Source organism: Pseudopipra pipra, chromosome 3 (assembly GCF_036250125.1).
Source record: "Pseudopipra pipra isolate bDixPip1 chromosome 3, bDixPip1.hap1, whole genome shotgun sequence".
Classification (NCBI taxonomy): Eukaryota; Metazoa; Chordata; class Aves; order Passeriformes; family Pipridae; genus Pseudopipra; species Pseudopipra pipra.
Genome location: NC_087551.1, coordinates 109,630,187 through 109,644,610, shown reverse-complemented (window position 1 = coordinate 109,644,610; position 14,424 = coordinate 109,630,187). Strand labels below are relative to the sequence as shown.

The following is a 14,424-nucleotide window of genomic DNA, read 5'->3' as shown; positions in this document are numbered from 1 at the left end:
CATATAACTCATATGTTTCACTCTTCAAATTTATGTTCATTTTATCCTTCATTTTTTTTTTGTTTTTTTTAGGACCCAATGTTGTCTTCCAGTGTGAAAGCACCTCAGAGACCCACTATCCAAGTTTGACTAGCGTGGAGGCAGGGTGGCCAGCCCTGCTCACGTGTCTGACACAATCCTTTTGCTTCGTTTGAACATTAGATCCAATCAAGAAATTAGGTTTTTGTGGTTTTTTTCTTCTGATCTACAGTTTCAGTTGATTTGTAAAAGCAGAAAGGATAGTGGGTCTTTGTGTGGCTTTCACTGCTGTTCATTCTTGTTTCCTTTAGTATTTCCTTTGGTATTGATAACCATAGTTATTAGCATGCATATCAAGTTATCTTTTGCATGGTGGGATTGCAGACACACAAAGACCCACTATTTGCACAGTTTATCTGAGCTGTTTTGAATGGGCAGTTGTGTTCTTTTAATGTTGTAATGTACATATTTTGCAGAATTAAAATGTTCACCGATTATTGTTCTAATGGACTTGATTTAATCTCTTATATATTGAGCTTTTAAAATTGACAGCCTACATGGCTCATCCAGAAACAAACCCTACCTGTCTGCTGCTGATAGTCACTGTGATTACAAATATGCTACAGGATCTAAGGGTTAGATCTGGTGCAGTCCATCCAGCCTTTTAAAACCCTTTTTAGCTGGGGAAAGAACTATTAAGCATAGAGTGGAGGATAGTTTTAATTTTTTTCTTCCTTCACAGTAGTACTGTGGCAGGAATTCAGGTTGTTTTGGCTCAATACATTCTATCCCTAAACAACCTCCTTCCTTTAAATACTTTATGCTGATAATTCGTATTTGCTTTCAGTTTTGGCAAACGTGCTAGTTGCTGCAGTAAGTACTTACACAGCCTCTGTGTGACCAGGCCCTTTCCCTGCCCCTTCATTAAACAGTCAATGGTACAGAATTGTTTGTGTCTGGCTGCACTCTGCAGTGACCCAAAGTACTGTCTGAAAGCTGCTGCTCTTCCTTCTGGTGAATAAACCAGCAGCCTTAGTGCACAGCTAACCTCGATACAGAGGTGTTGCCAGAAAAGAGACACTAAGTGACACTTGGAGCTGAGAGCAGAGCATTTGGGTTTAGCAATGGAACTGTGCTCCTCAGCCCAAAGGTGGTCCTTCGCAGCCCCAGTAAGGTGCAGTAATGGTGCCCATGTCTTACTGTAATGTTTGGAGGGAAGGAGGGACTTATAACCTTGATTCCCCTTTAAATAAAAGGATTAATTTAATTGCAACCTTCTCTGATTAAATAGTTCTGTGCTCTTGTAGCAACAGGAGAAATCTCATAGACACAATATTTAAAGTAGCTGGTTTCCCGAACTTGGTTACGAAACAGCAAAGTCATTTATGCAATCAGAAATGTTTACAAAACACTGCTTGTTTACTACAGAGACATATATATATATATACTTATGAATGTTGTGAAGGTACTATCAGGAAAAGGTTAATCCAATTGCAAAAATTTAAAAGCCTTTCTCCAGAATCTCGATGTTATGTATTTAATATACTTGATCAAATAATGTATATGTGCCCTTGAGTTCAGAGATTTATCTTCTGTGCAATATGGACTAAGCAATGTGCCTACAGAAAACTACAAATGGGTTTTTATTCTGGATGTATTTTGTCTGAACCAGTATTCTGTTATAGAATGAAATTGCGTTGTTGTAGGCAAATAATGTGCTAGATAATCCTTTGACTATTCCAGATGACTTGATTTCCTTATGAAACTACATTTCAAGTGTTTCTACTAAAATGTGCTACTGATCCAGGATTGCCTTCTCTGAATTTCTGTCTTGGAAGGCCTGTTTAATACAGACTGAAGCATCTTTTGCTGCACCAGTGGCATCAAGCAATCACTGTAGTCTGAGAATTGGGTGATCTTCCAAATTATCTCATTTCTAAAAGGCACTGTTAACCTGTGGGATTTGAGCTGCACTGACTTCCCAATGTTCAGTCAGTTTTCCTTGAATGCCAGATTGCTACTAATGGTCTTTAAAAAACTAAAAACATCCTCTCTGGCATGTTATGTGGCATAGTTATGTGGCATTTTCCAAAAGCAGCTGGCATGCTACACATTTTTTAACTGATACAATTGGAGATTAGGGCACTGTTAGGTAAAGTTTCACACGGGGAGCCCTGTTGTTGGGTATGTAGGTATGAGCATTGAAAATTATTGAAACTGCTGCCTCTAAATTAGAACTGAAGACTATTAAAGTGAAGCATCTTGTGCTTTCACAGTTACCTTTTTGTGTTTCAGTATTAACTGAGTACGCTCTAAATTCTCTAACTGTAATAACAAAGATAATAACAACACATCTTAGTAATGCTGATTGAAAGAGACTCAGTCCCTGCCTTCAGTATTTGTCTCTACTGCAAAAGTCTGTCTAGCACAGCTCCAGCACAATCACCTGAGAGCTCTGCTCTCCTGCGCATTGGTGCAGAAAGGGTTGGATACACACATCAGGTCATCCATGGGAAAGACCATGGCAAGGATGTATTTATGGCAAGATTATTATTAATTAATGTTCTGTATCAATGAAGAGGTGGAGCTAATAGAAGCTTGGGTTTAAATCAGACTTTTTCTTTCAAAAATGCTACTTTTTTCTCTGGTTGTGTGCAATCCACCCCTTGTTGCTAAAGGTCCACAGAGTTGAGTTCAGGTTGTCATCCCAGCCAGCCAAGTAAAATCACCCTGATTTGGGTGAAAAAGGCTGGCTGTGGAACTAAGGGCAAGCTGGAAAACAGAGTTTTTTGTTTAACTGGTAGTTCCCGGGCAAGAGCTGAGAGTTTAAATGTTGCTCAGAGCCACACAAGATTAACAGGTATCACTGGAGCCAACATGGAAAGTGAAATATGCTGCTGCCTGCAGTGTAGTATTTGCTTAATGTTGTTTCCTGTGGGCTAGCAGAGAACAGGGGCCCTGGTGTCACTGGGGTGAGAACATGAACAGTGCTGTAAATGCACAAGGACAGGTACCAAAACACTTCCTAATTCTGTAACTGTCTGGTTTATGTAATGGACTAACAAGCTACACAAGCCTAGTTTTACACAAGCTTAGTTCCTGATCCAGACTTGGATCCATGCAGGAAGGTCTTGTGCCACTACTGGGATGCAGTCTCAGGGCTGGGCTGTGCAAGGAATCAGTGGTGGTGAGGGTTGAGAGCATCCAGAGCACTTTCTCCATGTGATTAATGGTGCAGTCAGGAGTGCAGAAGGCATAAAGCTCCATCAAAAAAGTTACACACTAATAACTGAAACATCTCCTACCAGTCACTGAATATTTTTGCCATCTCGATGCTTTGTCAGATTGTATCCCTGTGTGATTTCCTTGAGCCGGGTTGGAAACACCTGTAAATAAGTCTGCTCGTAGGAATGCGGACAATTCTTGGCCTGCAGTGGGAGCTGCTGCAGGGTTGTGCTACTTCAATGTAATGAACCAATAAAACTGCTGTGTTAATGGTGTGTGCTGCCTTAAGATCCCTCCTGTTGTTCTTCCCAAGCTTGAGTGTCCGTGTGCAGGGATGGTTGTTGAGACATGCGAATGCAGGCTGTGCTTAGCATGAGGCAATTGTTCATCTTTGGTTTCAAACGACGTTGTAAGATAACTATGCAAATGTATTTTATTAAAGGGACACATAAAAGGATCTAGTTTGTCTGTTGTGGTTTTTTTGTCCATCTGGGGAGGATTTTTTTTCCCAGCTGAATAGCTCGGTACAAGCATTGTCTTGCCTGGCTCTGTGATGGAGAGACTTGGTCTTGCTTTTTACCTCTTGGAAATTGAATCATGAATTTCCTCTATTGTAGCAGAGAGAGTATCCTGCATTTACTGATTAGGGGAGATTGGACAAAAGTTTCTATTATTTTTCCTAGAGCCTGATGGAAACCACCTTTTCCATGGCCACAGGTTTCTTGGATTAGTTCCTTTTGTGGGTTTCAATAGCACAGAGGCTGCTCCAGGCAGTGACAGGAGTGTGTCACAAGTGTTTTGGCCTTACACGTGCCAGCAGAGCTTGTAAGTGGCTATGGGTGGTGTCCCATGATGCCACCAGCTGCTCCCTGGCTGTACTGAAGGGACTGTTCTAATGCCAGCCCATGGTCCTGAAGGTGAGATGTGGCCTTCCTATGGCAGCTTGGGAAAATAAGAGACAGGGGAAAAAAACCCCAAGCCTTACTTGCTTTTCCCAGCCATATCTACTGGCTTGGGATTCAAACAAACAAAAAACCAAACACAACCAACTAACCCCCTTAAAAAAAAACAAACCCAAAACCCTAAACAAACCAATATATTTCCTTAAAAATGCAGTTTATATGGAATCACACAATCATTAGGGTTGGAAAAGACCTCTAAGATCGTCAAGTCCAACCAAGAACCCAGCACTGCCAATCCCACCACTAAACCATCTCCTCAAGTGCCATGTCCACACATTCTTTGAACACTTACAGGGATGGTGACTCCACCACTTCCCTGGCCAACTCATTCCAGTCTTTGACAACACTTTCCGTGAAGAAATTTTTCCTAACGTCCAATCTAAACTCCTCTCTACCCCTAAATAGTCTTCACTGGTGGCCAAAAGCAGTTAATGCCTCTGGTCTAGATAGATCCTTCTGGGCAAGTGCCTGAGCTCCTGTTGGAGGGTTAAGCTGTCATTTCTAATGTGTTTTTTCCTTGTTCATTGAGAGGGGAAGTTTGTTGGGGAACGGGACAAAGCATTCAGTGCCCAAGCAGCTCTGGGCATCTAGGAAAGCCTCTTATTCATCTGCTTTTTACTTCACTTCTCTGGAACTGGCTTTTAAGTGAAGAATTTTAATTCACTCTTTTTTTTAACCAAGAAAAAAATGACATGGTGATAGGTTTCGTTCATCTTTTTCTTTCTTTGGGGGATTTCTTTTCTTCAGAAAGTGTCACTCTTCCCCTTGAACATGCTCAAATCCAAAATATGTCAGTAATTGGAAAGGTTTTCACCCCCAGCCCCCATGTTTTTCAGGCATGTGAATCTCCTCCAGAGCAGAACATCTTTGGACTGTGGAATGTGGTGGTGTTTCAGGCAGCAGCAGTTATCCTAGTAGGAAAAAATATTCCTTGTTCAGGTATATTTGGAGGGGAAAGTATAATTTTAAACACAACTGTAGAGACTGGGACTTCCTGTTTATACACTCTCCAGCTTGTTTTGCCCTGCCCTGGTGAGGCAGGTGCTTCCTCCCCTTGGAGAGCAGGATTTAGCACAGAAGGCACCACAGGTGGTGTAGGCATATCTTTGTTGGTATGTCCCAAGTTTCCAAGGTACCAGACACTGACTGCTCGCTCCAGTCAATGTTCTGGAGAAGGGAGCTGGGCAGGTCGTGCTCCAGGAGGTCTGAAAGCTTAGCACTACCTGCTCTTGGTGGGAGAGGCAGGCTGGCTTCCCCTCCAAAGGTCAGGAAACCTTCTCAATAAGCAGAGGAAGTGAGTAGCTGCAATCCCCTCTGCAGGTGCTCCCAGAAATCTCACTGCTTTTCATGAGTTGCATCTGGAGCTTCGGATGAATCCTGACCAGACAGAAGCCAAACCAAACCAACAGCTTTCTGCTGCCAAACAAGACAGTTTTATTGCTTCCCTGCACATTCCTGGCTGCTAAACTAGCAGAGAAATACTGTTTTCTTTCCCCCCCCCTTGGGGTTTGTTTGCTGCCAGGGTGTCAGCTGGGAGTCAGACAAGTGCCAGAATTGATGCAAGGGAAGGAGGGAACAGAAATGTGGGAGAAGGTGTAGAGATGTAGGTCCACCCTTTCTGTACCGGTGAGCCCACGGGTTGCTATGGACGCTTTGGGAAAACATTGGCAAATGCACCAGGTAGGCTGGTTTGTTCTCTGGTCTCATTCCTTTCTTCTCTTCAGACCCAAATGCCTGAATTCACCCTCTAAAATCAGATGTGGGGATCACGTACGCTGTTTTTATGCCGATATCATCAGATGCATCAAAATCTGGAGTGTTTTCACTAGTAAACACTAGTGTTTAAATAAAATTAAATAAAATATTAAACGCAAAACAGCACTTGTCCCTTCATGCCAGAAGCTGACAGGCCAAATACAAGGTTAGCGCAGGAGTCAGTTAATGTAACTGCATTTTTGCATCTGATAATGAGCTTATGAACCAAATCTATTTTAATGCAGAAAAAGGCACGTTTTTCTTCCAGTGTTTGCTTCTGCTTTCAGTGGGCAGCATGGGACAGACCCAAATCCCAGCGTGTGGATTGTTCCAACAGCTGGAATACAAGCAGACAGGAGCTTCAGTCCATCCCTGCTGATGTGACCACGTGGTCAAAGCTGAGACTTCCAAATCTGGATAAATAAAGCCTGGTTACTGTGCAAACCCCTGATTATCTTAAAATGTCATGTCTTAGGAAACTGGTGAGCTTAAACTCAATGCTGTACAGACTGAAGAGTGACAGAAGTAGCACACATTGGCCATAGACCGTCTCGATGGACTGAGATACCAAACTTCACAAGAATGACTTTAGTCTATAACTTTACTTCTTTTTCTCATCTAATTTTGGCCTGATTGTAACTCTGGGGATAACTAAGGCCAGAAGCAGCATTCTGCACAATCAAAAGAGCTGCAATCCCAGATCTCTTTGTAAAAAGTGGTGGTTTTGCAAATCTTGTCAGAAGGCTTAAGATCTGTGATCCTCCTTAGGGTGCAAAACAGAACTGAAAAGTCCTGATTTTCAATCTGGTTGTTGCCTTTGCTGTTTCACTTCTTTGTGTTGTTCAAAGGGTTTCCCCGTTAGAATACTTGGCATGGTGTCGTAAGTTCACTTGATAAGAGTTTCTCTTTTGCTGACAGTTGCTGCTCCTTCAGAGCAGCTTGATGCCTTTGAGGTTCCTGCTAGGTCACTGTCTCATCAAGTTATACAGACGTTTAGTGTTTCTTAGTTTTTTTCCCCTCAAATTTATTACTAACTCCATTATTTAGAGCAGCCCTCCCATAAACAGATCTATACACTGGTAGTGAATAAAGCCACATCCTTGTGTCCCAGGTGTGTCAGGGTGATGGGGAGGCACAGCCCTTTCTGTGTAGGTCACCCTGCCTTTCACACCACCTGTCAATTTTCATGAAGTGTTGTTCCTCTAGAAATGCCGGATTTAAATGAGTTCCTGCGATGTCCTTTCTGCTATCCTGCAAAATCCACCTGGTATTACAATGCGATGCCATCACACCCAGCAATAGAAGGATGTTCTCAAACTCTCTGTAATTGTTCCTTTTTTTCTCCTTTTCCCCCACCCTGCTGCTTTGCAGTCCTCTGCTGGCATGTGATGGCTGACAGACGGATCTAGATGGACTTTCTGTTCTCTCCTTTACCCAGCTAAACCACTTTGTTTTTACCAATTTTTGGTTTGGTTACTAAAGTTTGAACACTGTTGTCTTGTTTACTAACATACAGTAGAGAAAGAGCTGTGTGAAGCTGTAGGGCCTGCATGTTCTTACAGAAAGTTGGGGTTTGTGTCACTGACTGCCAGTGTGTTCCTGTGCATGATTTTGATTATTTGTAATTGATACATAAAAATAATTCAACATATTTCAGGCTCATTTTAGAAAAAAAGTTATGCAACTGTAAAGTTACACAGATATAACATTATGTGTTATAACTTTAGAAATTTGTAGTGGTGGTTTATCATAAATTATTAACCAAGGCAGAGGACTTGAGAAATGGGGTGGGGATTAAAGGTGCGATGTCCTAAGTCAGGACCAGACACATTTTTCATTACTTCATCTCACAAAAGAGAACTTAGAATCATAGGACCATTAAGGTTGGAAAAGATCTTTATCAAGTCCAAAAAGACATTGCATGAGGTAAGAGGAAAGTTTCAAATCAGTGTGGCAGAAGAGGTGAGAAAAGTCGAGACCAATGGAGTGGCAGGAAGTCAGGAATTCTCATTCTGCATCACAGTACAAGAACAAGGGGCATTTGAAGAAATAAAAAGTTGACTGAAAAATGACACAAAGGAGGGAGGGGGTCAATCGCTACATCACTCGATTTTGAAACCCGCTGCTGCTGTTTGTGTGGTCTGAGGCACAGGCTGGTGTGTGCTGGTGCAATTCTTTTAACTCATCAGATCTGGTGCCTTGAGTGGGATCTAAACTTCTGTCTTACTTCTTATAGGGTGTGCTGATCTCCAGAGCCTCGACACCATGCAGCCAATGGAAAGGAAGAGGCAGGGCTACATTCACGAGCTCATTCAGACGGAGGAAAGGTACATGGACGATCTGCAGCTCGTTGTAGAGGTGAGATGTCTTGGATGTGAAAATGCATTTAGAAAAAGAGCACCTCTGTCCTGCTGAACAATAACAATAATGGGATTCTTACAAATTGTGAGATGCTGGAAGAGGAAAGGTGTGTAGGCACCTCCCTTTCCAGTGAATGTTACATGGTTGCCCAGCAGACAAAACAACATTGTGAAACCCCTTGGCTTACGAGGACCTTCCTATTTTCCAAATCCTGTTCTTTGCTGTTTGGGTTCAGTGGAAAGATGATGGGCTGGGCCGCGCGTCGAGCAGAGCTGCACAGGCTCATGACAGAAGCTGTAGAAGCACTATAAAAGTTTATCATGTGCCTTCTCCCCAGTTTTATTTCTGGAAGCAAGACCAACACACTAGGCCAGGCAGGGACTGGGCAGCCTAATGTGGAGTTGGGCGTCCAATTTGACCTCTCTGCATAAAACAACTGTGGCGAAGTGTGACATGTTAAATACACCAAGTTACACAGGTGCTCTGCTCTCCAGAGGTAATGTGCTGTGGTTCTGCACACAGGGTGACCCTTCATCCTCTGGGCAGGGGGAAAAGCACAATGTGCAAGTGTAATTTGTGTAGTGATTGACTCTGAAATCATGGGAATGCTCTTCTGCTGAGCAGTCAGCCTGCAGGTTCCAGTGCTTCTTCCTGCTTTGCAAATTATGATGCTGGTATCAGAATGGGGTCACACACTATGGGGAAATAGTGACAGCTGTCACAAGTGCTGTTAAGGAATTGCTTTTAACTGTTGAGAAATTAGACACTGAGCATTCAACAAAAGCAGTCACTGCTAGGCTAAACAAGAGGCTGAGCTGCTTTTGTCTCTGAAGAACGACTCAATTTTCTCATGTTTTGGCTCCAGGTTTTCCAAAAACCAATGGCTGATTCGGGCTCTCTCACAGAAGGAGAAATGGGGCTGATCTTTGTTAACTGGAAGGAACTCATCATGTCAAATACAAAGCTACTGAAGTGAGTACTTACCTGCAGTCTTACATTTTCCTCTTTTTTATTTTCTTGTTCCTTTTTCCAGGAAGTTTCCTGGTTTTACAATAAGTATTCTGTCCTTGCTGATTATTTCCTGTGCATGTATGCATTCACAACAGACTGCTTCAAAAGGAGTTGTAATAAGAGAGAGGGAAGAGTAAAAGCAAGAACAGATGCACATTTGCTGTAATACCTTAGAAGCAGAGCCTACACAAAAGTATGTGCATGGGAAGCATTCTTTCCAGTTCTCTGCACATCAACCTTCTATTATCTAAAAATAAACTCTAGAGAGACAATGTGACTAATAATTCACTGAATGGGATGCTGGTTGAATGTAGAGAGTGATGCTGATTGTCCCAGAAACCTCACAGGAGAGTCCCAGTCCCTCAGACACCGCCAGGCAGATCATTCAGCTCAGCATACTGTGCTGGTGACTTCCTGGGGGTTCAGGCTGGATCCCAGCGCTGCCTGGAAGTGCCTTTGCTGTGTATGGGAATTCACCTCCCAGGCTTTGAGTCCTTTCAGAGGTGGGGGTTGTAAGGGCTGTGATTTAGGCCTCACAGACTTGGCAGCAAAGTTGGATGGTGATTTCTCTCCTCAGAGCCTTGCGGGTCCGTAAGAAAACGGGAGGAGAGAAGATGCCGGTGCAGATGATCGGGGACATCCTGGCGGCAGAGCTGTCCCACATGCAGGCCTACATCCGGTTCTGCAGCTGCCAGCTCAATGGAGCGTCGCTGCTGCAGCAGAAAACTGATGAAGATGCTGATTTCAAAGACTACTTAAAGGTATCTGATTCAGTAGCTTTTGTGGCTTCTCCTTTTCTCAAGGGAGGAGCCCGTCTGACCAGCATGGACCAGATCAAAATAACCCAGAAGAGTAAAATCCTGCAAAAATAGCTGAGACCTTTCCAAGGTGTATTTGCATGGTGACCTTGGTTAACACTGTCTGTGCTCTTTATTTATATCCCTGTCCTTCTCTCTAGCTAATTTACTGAGGCCATGAAAGGAGAATTCCCAGAGTTGCTGACATCAGGCATTTGTTTCTTTCATTGCTTTGTTCTTTTTCAACCTGAGTGGAGCCTGTAATGTCAAAATAAAAGCTGGAACAGTTTTGAATGTAAGGATTCTGCATGAACAATGACCCTATGATTTATGCTGGTAAAGCGTCTGGTACGATGACAGCGCTGGCTTTCCTGTTTGTTCTGGAAACAAGTATTGTTTGCTTACTGGAAAAATCTAAGATCTCTTGGAATGCCTGGAAAAATGAATCTGATCAGAGAGTTTTCAGTATTCAGTGCCAGTGAGGCAACTGTTTCCTGATGAGTAATGCAATGTTAAATCTCTACTGCACCACAGAAACTTGCGTTGGACCCTCGCTGCAAAGGAATGCCCCTCTCCAGTTTCCTCCTGAAACCAATGCAAAGGATTACACGCTACCCTCTGCTCATAAAGAGTGTGAGTACCCCAAGTGAGGTTCTGTAGGTGAATGCCTTGAGTCTGATCTCAATAGCAAAAGCAAAGATAAAGCCTTGACCATTTATGGGGATTTCTCTGAGCAGTACCAGTGCTTAACACTGATTTTATCTTTTCTCCCCTCTGTGATCCACACCAGATTCTAGAGAACACTCCAGAAAGCCACCCGGATCACAGCACCCTGAGGCTGGCCCTGGAGCGTGCGGAGGAGCTGTGCTCCCAGGTGAACGAAGGGGTGCGGGAGAAGGAGAACTCGGACAGGCTGGAATGGATACAGTCCCACGTCCAGTGCGAAGGCCTTGCTGAGGTAGCTGCATTGACACCCTGCATGGAAGAGTCTTCTCAGAGTAATTTCAGAAAGGCTGGAGGGGGAAAGGGAGTCCCTGCTCACATCCCTTATTGGAGTGTGATCCACCACTGAGCTCTTGGCAGAGAAGCTTTTATTGAATTCTACTTAGAGCCATAGTGTGATGAACCCTCATTTTTGCATGATTTTGGTGGTGGAGAAATCTTGATTTATAAGCTTAAAAACCGATACCATTTAAATTGTTAAACAGACAGAAATAACTCTTCCCTATGAAGTTCTGTTCCTGTGGCCGCTGGGCTAAGTCAGGTGTTACTATGTGGGATTTCACTTAGTCTGTGCTTCCCAAGGTTTTCCTTCATGCAGGAAGGGCACAGAAGCCCTCAGTGCCAGATCCTCAAAGATGTGTGGAGTTCAGGCTCCTGTACCTTTCAGGACAGCCTTCAAAATGAGGTGTGACAGTTCTCCACTGGCTGCCTAAGGAACCAAGGCTTGACAGGCCCAGAAGGTCTGTCCTGGTTCCATCACCTCTTCATGCACCTGTAAGAGGTGGCCTGACTGCAGACTGTGCAGCTCTTTCTAAACACAGCTTCTGGACAACAGAGGAGTGGCTGTGCAGTAAATGCCCGCATCCAGTCAGAACCCCGTGTGTGTTTTGGTAAAAGCTTAAATCTACTCTGAGTTGGGAGTTGTGCTGTTACCATGGCTGGTCACAGAGTAGTTTCCTTTCTCTTAATTTGCAACTGAATTCGTTAAACAAAACAGAAGGGCGTTTTGAGCAACTTGAACAATCTCCACGGTGAAGAGGAGCAGGAGCTGATCTCTGCATGAAGTTGCTGGTGCTAATGAGTTTTGTCTCTCCTAGCAACCTGTGTTCAACTCCCTCACAAACTGCCTGGGACCACGGAAGCTCCTGCACAGTGGGAAGCTGTACAAGGCCAAGAGCAGTAAGGAGCTGTACGGATTCCTTTTCAATGACTTCCTCCTGCTCACCTACATGGTTAAACAGTTTGTGTCTTCTGGCTCCGATAAACTGTTCAGCCCCAAATCCAACTCCCAGTTCAAAATGTACAAAATGGTGAGTGAACCAAGGTGTTTCATGGTCATGTTAGTAGCAGTGGATCCTGGCTTCTGATGAGGAATGCTGCTGTTCTGCTGGGATTAGCTGCCTGGCCCCTTTTGCTGTCATACAGGCATGTCCTGGCAGACAACTTGCACAACTGCCGTTGGCTTGGATCCTGGAAAAGGACAGGCTTTTGTGTATTGGTTTAACAAACACTTCCATCCACTTTGGGGAGGAAAGGGCAGAAGTAGCATCATGCCTGAGCAGCTCAGTGGGATGTTCAGAAGCAGGAGCCTTGACTTGAGTTTGCACAAGTTGCATCCACAAGAAATTTCCTGTCCTTCTTCAGAAAACAGTAAAGGGTGCAAAATTTTAGTCACTCTGTCAACACAGTGCATGTTCTCAAGACTCTGAAGTTGGGGAGATAAGTTTAAGTATCGGGGTTGCTTTCCCATAGGAAGCCTGAGAGATTCCAGGGACTTCCAAGCTTCACACTGCAGCTCTGCTTACACAGACATGCCCCTTTCACAAAGCTCTCCATCTAGGAAGACAAGAATGGGGTGTATTGCCAGAGTAGTTTTTCTCTCAGCCCTTTCTCACATCCTTTACACGATGATCTCATTGTTTGTCCTATGTCCTATGACTTTAGTTTTCCCTACAGTAAAACAATGTATTTAAACATCCTTGTAAACTTTCAGCTCATTGTCACAGGGTGATGCTGCAGTGACATTTGCTCTTCTTTCAGCCGGTTTTCCTTAATGAAGTCCTTGTGAAACTGCCCACAGACCCGTCAAGCGATGAGCCAGTTTTCCACATATCACACATCGACAGAGTTTACACACTTAAAACTGACAACATCAACGAGCGGTGAGTAGCGACAGTGCAGATCTGAGCCTAAACTTGCAGATCGAGGCTGCAGGGCCGTCTCAAGTGAGCAGACATGGGGGGCTCTCAGCTCAAGAATAGGGTTTAGTCCCTTGGTCAGAAAATAAACCCACTTGACTCTCATTTGAATGACAGGTTTTCTCTGATTTTGTTCTGCTTGTGCAGCAGCTCTTGCAGTGGAATCCAGCCACATCTGCTGCTCCTTGATGTTATTGTTGTATACAAGAATAGTTTAGGGCTGCAAAGTCCAGCATCCCATAGGATTCTTCCCCAGTCCTAGTCAGTTTTTAATGTGACCCAGCAGTCTTTAATAGAACAGCAGCTCCACTTTGTGTTTATTTAGTCTGATTTGGAATGTGGCATTAAGATTAAATCCAAAACCTCCATCACTTTAGTCCATGACCTAACTTGATTTGTGATGCCTCTGAAACCCGGGGGGGATGGAATGGCCAAAGAGATTGGGGCAGAGTCACTGATGCTGAAGACTTCCCTGCCTGTGGGATGACCCTGACTGTAGGGATTGCTCTTTGCAGTACTGCCTGGGTCCAGAAAATCAAAGCGGCGTCAGAGCAGTACATCGAAACAGAGAAGAAGAAACGTGAAAAGGCTTATCAAGGTACCTACAGAGTTCTGTATTTCCCTCTCATCCACCTGGAGGATGCCACAGTGTCTGTGCAGGATCTCCCTCTTCAGATCTATTGCCAGTTTTTACAGTTCCAACCGATCCATTTATTTCTGACCTCTCTGTTCCCAGCTCGCTCGCAGAAAACCTCAGGAATAGGACGTTTGATGGTGCACGTGATTGAAGCAACAGAACTAAAGGCCTGTAAGCCCAATGGTAAGTGAGGGAAACAGTCTCAGATCACTTTTATTCCTGTAACATTTGGAAAGGCTTGCTGAGAGGAATTTGGTGATTTGGGAAACACTGTGGTTCAGCTACAGTTTCTGTATGAATTAGCCATTCTTTAGCTTCAGAGGAACAAGTGAGGAACCAGCTCTGTGCTGCTGTGGGATATAGGGATTGCCTGATCCACATCTGGGCAGCAGCATCGATGTGTGTCCAGGAAGGCTCCAGATGGAGGGGAGGTTTCTGCACTGCAGGGGATTTTCACTCCCTGTTCTGTGTTTAGGGAAGAGCAACCCGTACTGTGAGATCAGCATGGGCTCGCAGAGCTACACTACCAGAACCATGCAGGACACCCTGAACCCCAAGTGGAACTTCAACTGCCAGTTCTTCATCAAGGACCTGTATCAGGATGTCCTGTGTATCACCATGTTTGACAGGGATCAGTTCTCACCCGATGGTAAGTGTGGACATTTAGGAAAAGCAGCAGTTCTGAGAGCCTATGGGTCTGACTGCTGCCTGGGAAGTGTTGTGTGAAAGCAGTGCCT

The 14,424-nt window shown here is 44.1% G+C and overlaps 1 protein-coding gene across 10 annotated transcripts in view; it reads left to right on the top strand.

Moving 5' to 3' along the window:
- ITSN2 (intersectin 2) overlaps positions 1–14,424 on the top strand; it is a 91,184-nt gene that overhangs the window by 74,302 nt on the left and 2,458 nt on the right. For 9 of the 10 annotated variants that reach the window (XM_064650661.1, XM_064650659.1, XM_064650667.1 and 6 more), the window contains 10 exons: positions 8,197–8,318; positions 9,187–9,293; positions 9,910–10,093; positions 10,664–10,762; positions 10,920–11,087; positions 11,950–12,162; positions 12,893–13,014; positions 13,566–13,648; positions 13,787–13,870; positions 14,163–14,336. In XM_064650661.1, the coding sequence (XP_064506731.1) occupies positions 8,197–8,318; positions 9,187–9,293; positions 9,910–10,093; positions 10,664–10,762; positions 10,920–11,087; positions 11,950–12,162; positions 12,893–13,014; positions 13,566–13,648; positions 13,787–13,870; positions 14,163–14,336 (1,356 nt within the window). Of the gene's footprint in view, positions 1–72; positions 3,701–8,196; positions 8,319–9,186; positions 9,294–9,909; positions 10,094–10,663; positions 10,763–10,919; positions 11,088–11,949; positions 12,163–12,892; positions 13,015–13,565; positions 13,649–13,786; positions 13,871–14,162; positions 14,337–14,424 lie in introns of those variants that run through there. The other variant, XM_064650669.1, reaches the window with a different exon arrangement.